We start from the raw sequence: 7,742 nt of genomic DNA on the forward strand, positions 1-7,742 counted from the left end.
AAGATCATGGCATCCGGTCCCACCACTTCATGGAAAATAGATGGGGAAACAGTGGAAACAGTGTCAGACTTTATTTTTCTGGGCTCCAAAATCACTACAGATGGTGACTGCAGCCATGAAATTAAAAGATGCTTACTCCTTGGAAGGAAAGTTATGACCAACCTAGATAGCATATTCAAAAGCAGAAACATTACTTTGCCAACAAAGGTTCGTCTAGTCAAGGCTATGGTTTTTCCTGTGGTCATGTATGGATGTGAGAGTTGGACTGTGAAGAAGGCTGAGCGCCGAAGAATTGATGCCTTTGAACTGTGGTATTGGAGAAGACTCTTGAGAGTCCCTTGGACTGCAAGGAGATCCAACCAGTCCATTCTGAAGGAGATCAGCCCTGGGGTTTCTTTGGAAGGAATGATGCTAAAGCTGAAACTCCAGTACTTTGGCCACCTCATGCGAAGAGTTGACTCATTGGAAAAGACTCTGATGCTGGGAGGGATTGGGGGCAGGAGGAGAAGGGGACGACAGAGGATGAGATGGCTGGATGGCATCTCTGAGTCGATGGACGTGAGTCTCCGTGAACTCCGGGAGTTGGTGATGGACAGGGAGGCCTGGCGTGCTGTGATTTATGGGGTCGCAAAGAGTCGGACACGACTGAGTGACTGATCTGATCTGAAACATCCACATTAAGCCAAATCACGCTGAACTTTCTTGGATCAGCCCCAGATGTGCCTCTTGCTCTCTTCAGCCTTTTCCCCAGCACCCCAACCTCTCAATTCTCTATGTCTTTACCCAAGTCTTTGGAAAATCCAGGCTGGTGTATTAATCAACTGACCAGAAGGGGCCACTGTTGAACTAAAAATCTAGGGAGAAAGAAGTTTTGCATTCTTTTATCAAGTGGCTATGGGCCAGGATGACTATACCCTTTGACCTACATCTGCTGTTTCAGCACATTATCAAGAGCAACTGCTTTCACTTTCAAAAATGGTCTTGATTTGGATTATAAATTATAGTCTTTGCACTACTTCTAGACTAAATAACTAGATGTTCTCCTTTAAACAGAAAAGACCTGGGTTTCAATTTATTATTTCTTTTAATATATTCTCTCAAATAGCTACCATTGAAACATTTCATCTTTAACAGATTTCCATTGCCCTTCAGACTCTTGCCTTTTTATTCTTTTCTAAAAGTGAAAAAAGTCCTTTTGTCTTCTAAAAGAGACAAGAATAGGAAGTCAAGAGATACGTAGAGTAACAGGCAAATTTGGCCCTGGAATACAAAATGAAGCAGGGCAAAGGCTAACAGAGTTTTGCCAAGAGAATGCAGTGGTCATAGTAAACACCCTCTTCCAACAACACAAGAGATGACTCTACATATGGACATCACCAAATGGTCAATACCGCAATCAGAATGATTATATTCTTTGCAGTCAAAGATGGAAAAGTTCTATACCATCAGCAAAAACAAGATCAGGAGCTGACTGTGACTCCTTACTGAAAATTCAGACTTAAACTGAAGAAAGTAGGAAAAACCCTAGACCATGCAGGTAGACCTAAATCAAATCCTTTATGATTATACAGTGCAAGTGACAAATAGATTCAAGGGATTAGATCTGACAGACAGAGTGCCTGAAGAACTGTGGATGAAGGTTTGTGACACTGTACAGGAGGAGATGGTCAAAACCATCCCCAAGAAAAAGAAACACAAAAAGGCAAAATGGTTGTCTGAGGAGGCCTTACAAATAGCTGAGAAAAGAAGAGAAAAACTTCCAGATGTTCAAAAGGTAAAGGAGAAAAGGAAAGAGATACCCATCTGAATGCAGAGTTCCAGAGAATAGCAAGGAGAGATAAGAAAGCCTTCCTAAGTGATCAATGCAAAGAAATAGAGGAAAACAAAAGAATGGGAAAGACTAGAGATCTCTTCAAGAAAATTAGAGATACCAAGGGAACATATCATGCACAGATGGGCACAATAAAGGACGGAAATGGTACGGACCTAACAGAAGCAGACAATATTAAGAAGAGGTGGCAAGAATACACAGAGGCAATATACAGAAAAAGACTTTAATGATCTAGATAACCACACAATGGTGTGATCACTGACCTAGAGCCAGACATCCTGGAATGTGAAGTCAAGTGGGCCTTAGAAAGCATCACTAGGAACAAAGCTAGTGGAGGTGATGGAATTCCAGCTGAGCTATTTCAAATCCTAAAAGATGATGCTGTGAAAGTGCTACACTCAATATGCCAGCAAATTCGGACAACTAGCAGTGGCCACAGGACTGGAAAAGGTCAGTTTTCATTCCAATCCCAAAGAAAGGCAATGCCAAAGAATGTTGAAACAACCACGCAACTGCACTCATCTCACACACTAGCAAAGTAATGCTCAAAATTCTCCAAGCCAGGCTTCAACAGTACATGAACTTCCAGATGTTCAAGTTGGATTTAGAAAAGGCAGAGGAACCAGAGATCAAATTGCCAATATCCACTGGATCATCGAAAAAGCAAGAAAATTCCAGAAAAACACCTACTTCTGCTTTATTGATGATGCCAAAGCCTTTGACTGTATGGATCATAACAAACTGGGAAATTCTTAAAGAGACTGGAATACCAGACCACGTGACCTGCCTCCTGAGAAATCTGTATGCAGGTCAAGAAGCAACAGTTAGCACTGGACATGGAATGGACTGGTTCCAAATTAGGAAAGGAGTATATCAAGGCTGTATATTGTCATCCTGCTTATTTAACTTATATGCAGACTACATCATGGGAAATGCCGAGCTGGATGAAGCACAAGCTGGAATCAAGATTGCCGGGAGAAATATCAGTAACCTCAGATATGCAGATGACATCTCCCTTATGGCAGAAACCCAAGAGGAACTAACGAGCCTCTTGATGAAAGTGAAAGAGGAGAGTGAAAAAGTTGGCTTAAAACTCAACATTCAGAAAACTAAGATCAAGGCATCCAGTCCCATCACTTCATAGCAAATAGATGAGAAACAATGGAAACAGTGAGAGACTTTATTTTCTTCGGCTCCAAAATCACTGCAGATAGTGACTGCAGCCATGACATTAAAAGACGCTTGCTCCTTGGAAGAAAAGCTATGACCAACCTAGACAGCATATTAAAAAGCAGAGACATTACTTTGCCAACCAAGGTCCATCTAGTCAAAGCTATGGTTTTTCCAGTAGTCATGTATGGATGTGAGAGTTGGACCATAAAGAAAGTTGAGCATCAAAGAATTGATGCTTTTGAACTGTGGTGCTGGAGAAGACTCTTGAGAGTCCCTTGGACTGCAAGGAGATCCAACCAGTCAATTCTAAAGGAAATTAGTCCTGAATATTCATTGGAAGGACTGATGCTGAAGCTGAAACTCTAATCCTTTGGCCCCCCGATGTGAAGAACTGACTCATTAGAAAAGATCCTGAGGCTGGGAAAGATTGAAGGCAGGAGAAGAGTATGACAGAGGATGAGATGGCTGGATGGCATCACTGACTCGATGGACATGAGGTCTGAGCTATCTTCAGGAGTTGCTGATGGATGGAGAAGCCTGGTGTGCTGCAGTCCATGGGGTCTCAAAGAGTCAGACACAACTGAGCAACAGAACTGAACTGAAAAGAGACAATCTTCTCATCTCTCAAGCCATACTCCTTTTATTTCTATGTAGTGCATTTGCTCCAAGATTACACAAACTTCCCTCTTATACTCTCCCTTAACCTCCCTAAATGAAAACTTGGGGGCAGGGGAGGGATGCCTCTTGAACCAGTTATTGGTTTAAAATTCATTAATGATGGCATGTGTAGATTCTTTATTGGTTTATTCCTTATCTGGTACCTGCATGAAGACAATCAATTACTTGGTTATTTAACATAATACTGAACAGAGAGAATAAGATAAAGGAAAAACCAGAGGTCAAATTGGCAAACTTTATAGGCCAATTTGGGACTATTTGTTCTACCCAAGATATAATCAGTTTGCTGATGGTCTTCTATTATTTATAACTGATGTCTACAAAGAATAACAACACTCCAGGGTGAAAAGAACACAAAGATGGAAAAACTTAGGTTTTAGCTCCAATTCTATCACTAATTATTTGTTTTACTGTAGGGGAAACTTCACTTCTTAATTTCTATGGACCTTTATTCATGTATATAAAATGAAGAGACTATAAAGTATATAATCTCAAAAATGACTTACCTGTAAAATTCCACTATTGTAAAATTTTTAGAAATTAGATTTACTGTTTAGCATTTGTTAATTACAAGTGTCAAAACTTGGAAACAGGATACCTATATATACATAGTTTTATCTTCCACAAATGGTATGTGGCTAGATTAGCAACAAGGTGGGTAATGTAACTAATACGATCAGATCTGGTGAGGTACTGCATTCTCAATGTGTGTCATTAGCATATGAAAAGTCCTTGCCTTCAACAGGCTCTATGATCACATCACATCGGAATGTGATCCCTGAACTGTCCAGCGGCATTCTTAAGTAGAACCTGCCACCACTACTCTGTCACATACAGCCTGTCTTTACTTGGTGTCATTTTACTCTGCCTCATTAGCCTAGTTATTACTGAAGTAAGAGGAGCCAAACCCAAAACAAATCATGTCATAAATCAGAAGGGTTGTGATAAACATGAGCTATATCTAAACATTCTTCCAAAAGGACCACATTCTCTGGAATTTTGAGGACCTTAAAACCATACTATATACAGATAAGATACAGCCAAGGGGTATTAGGATCCTAGCCTGACACTGCTCAGCATTCATTTCAGTACTTCTAAGTTACAACAGAGAGTAAAGATACTAACACAAATAGTAAGAAGTAACTATAAATATCTTCTATATACTGAAAATATATATAGATTTGTGGCTATAACTACCTCTTATTCCTGAGAGCTTGCCTAGGTTGAGTCCAGCCCTACATTTACAGAATAAAAACCATAGTAATCAAGAAAGAAATGAAAAAGGATTGGGGAAAAAAGGAGAATTGGAGAACTTAAAGAGAAGTAAGGACAGATGCCAACAGGACTTTGTATTCATAACAAATGCTCATGCAGTTTCTGTTTTATTCTTTTTAATGTTCATTGAAGGACAGTTGCTTTACAATGTTGTTAGTTTCTGCTATATAGCAAAGTCAATCAGTTATACATATATCCCCTCTTTTTTTAAGATTTTCTTCCCATTTAGGTCACCAGAGAGCACTGAGTAGGGTTTTCTGTGCTATACAACAGGTTTTCGTGAATTATCTGTTTTATACATGGTAGTATATATAAATCAATCCCAATCTCCCCATTCATTCCACTCTCTCCTCCCCACCAAGTATTCATAGAGTTTGTTCTCTACATCTGTATCTCTATTTCTGCTTTGCAAATAAGTTCATCTGTAACATTTTTCTTGGTTCCACATATAAGCAATACTATACGATGTTTGTTTTTCTCTTTCTGATTTACTTCACACTGTATGACAATCTCTAGGTCTATATCCATGTCTCTGCAAATGGTACTATTTCATTCCTTTTTATGGCTGAGTAATACTCCACTGTATTGATGTACCACATCTTCTTTATCCATTCCTCTGGCGATGGACATTTAAATTGCTTCCAAGTCCTACTTACTGTAAACAGTGCTGCAATGAAAACTAGGATTTGATGATCTCCAAAACCAACTGCCCAAAACAGGGAAAGTGTCTAGGATACATATTAATAATTTATGAGGCCAAAAACTGCTAACTAATGATGTAAACTAAGTATACAAATAAAGAGTGTGGGCTTGGAAAATAATACAGAAAAGTCTTCTTTGGAAAAACTTGGAAAACTATCAATATCAATAAAGATAAAATTAAGTGAAGAGCATCTCCCAACTTGGGATATTTTTGTTGTATATCAATCAGTAGTATCATAGGTAGTGTACAGACTGATAGAAAGGAAAACTTGGGGGAAATTCTGAAGACTATTAAAAATGTGACAGTCTGACATTATCTGGGCCTCTGAAAAAACAGACAGGATTATAAACCAGCTCAAGTTAATATTTTATCCTCTTTGTTCCTCTGTATCTCCAGCTATGATGATAACAGCCCAAAATATGTATCACTATTTCTCCTAGCTATGACAAAAATACTGGGAAATAAGTATACAATAAGAAGAAACAAATGAAATTTTATGGGGTACATTATCCTCTCAAATAGAATAGCAAGGGAGATGGAAGGAAAACCTCTCTCAACTAGCTTTTCCAGGTAAACCAAGGGAAGAATATAAAGTAGGTGGGTATTTCATAAATACAACTGAATGTTAAAAACAATAGTCAAACAAAAACATAATTCATTATTTACTTACAAGGAGTTCCTCTGCTGGCTTCTTCCATAGTTACCCTGACATAGGGCTTACTAAAGTCTACTTCAATTTCATCAGAAAAAGGCGCTGGCTGCCGTAAACCCTTAAGAGGAAAATGAAGGAAAAGATAAATTCAATAAAATGCTCAAAAAAAATGGTAGCTTGACAGAACAGTTATTAAACATGCTATGATTAAAATTTTTCCTAAATCTTGATAACTTTAAAAAGGAAAAAGATACAAGCATTCCAAAATGACAAGTGAAAGTACAACCTTTTACCAGATGGGCAAATCATGGCATGAAAAATAAATGTCTTGATGGTGATTTCAGCCACCATGGTGGACGGTGGCTGGGAAGCTACACATAGTCCCAACCAACTGGGTCCAGAATGACAGCTCCTCTACCAGATGGTAGAAGAGCCAACCCTGAACTATGTGATGAAATTGCCAAAGTTCACAAGTGCATTTTCTTACCACTTAGTTGAAGTGGTACGGAACTGGGAAGGCAAACAGCTGCCATATTCTTTAACTGGAATCATCACTGTGTAATGCTTTACACTGTAAATATGTTCTAATTCTCATTTACAGCCCTGTGAGGCAGGTAGTATGATAGTTAATACCCTCAATTTAAAGATGAGGAAAATGAGGTTCAGAGAAGTTATATGAATTGCATATAATTACTCAGAGGCAAAGCTGAAATATGAATACAGGTATGCTCTTTTCCTCTTTGGAGGAAAGTCTTACTTAGGAGTTTTTGTTACATTTATTTCTAAGTATTTTATTCTATTTGATGCTTTTGTAACTGTTTTTTAAATTTTATTTTTGGGTTGTTCCTTGCCAGTATAGAGAAATGCAATTGATTTGTTAAGTGTGTATGTGTATCGGTATGAGTAATTTCAGTTGATTCTCATCTCCTGTGGCTTTGTTAAACTCAATTATCAGTTCGAGCAGTTTGTTTGATAGATTCCTTAGGACTGTCTACATATGAGACCATGTTGTATGTGAATAAAGACAGTTTTACTTATTCCTTTCCAACCTGAATGTCTTTAATTTCCTTTCGTTATCCCTTATTGCACTAGTTGAAACCTCTAGTACAATGGTGAATAGAGATTGCAAGGACAAACATTCTGGCCTTACTCCCAGTCTGAGGGGAGAAGCATGCAGTCTTTCAACATTAAGTATTAAGTTAGCTGTAGGTTTTTCTTAGATGTCCTTCATCAGATTGAGCGATCTCTCTTCCTTTTGTAGTTTATTGAGAGGTGTTTTGGGTTTTGTTTTTTTGGCCATGTCAAGCAGTTTGCAGGATTTTAGTTTGCTAACAAGGGATAGAACCAGGGACACAGCAATGAAAGTACTAAGTCCTAATCACTGGGCCACCAGTGAATTAATTCCTTGTTGAAAGTTTTTTAATGAACAA

At 38.4% G+C, this 7,742-nt stretch overlaps 1 protein-coding gene across 3 annotated transcripts in view; it reads right to left on the reverse strand.

Moving 5' to 3' along the window:
* PCYT1A (phosphate cytidylyltransferase 1, choline, alpha) overlaps positions 1-7,742 on the reverse strand; it is a 49,862-nt gene that overhangs the window by 15,124 nt on the left and 26,996 nt on the right. For all 3 annotated transcript variants that reach the window (XM_010834331.1, XM_010834330.1, XM_010834333.1), the window contains one exon: positions 6,331-6,430. In XM_010834331.1, coding sequence (XP_010832633.1) covers positions 6,331-6,430 — 100 coding nt within the window. The remainder of the gene's footprint in view (positions 1-6,330; positions 6,431-7,742) is intronic.

This window comes from Bison bison, unplaced genomic scaffold (assembly GCF_000754665.1).
Source record: "Bison bison bison isolate TAMUID 2011002044 unplaced genomic scaffold, Bison_UMD1.0 scf7180017864032, whole genome shotgun sequence".
In the NCBI taxonomy this organism is placed as follows: domain Eukaryota; kingdom Metazoa; phylum Chordata; class Mammalia; order Artiodactyla; family Bovidae; genus Bison; species Bison bison.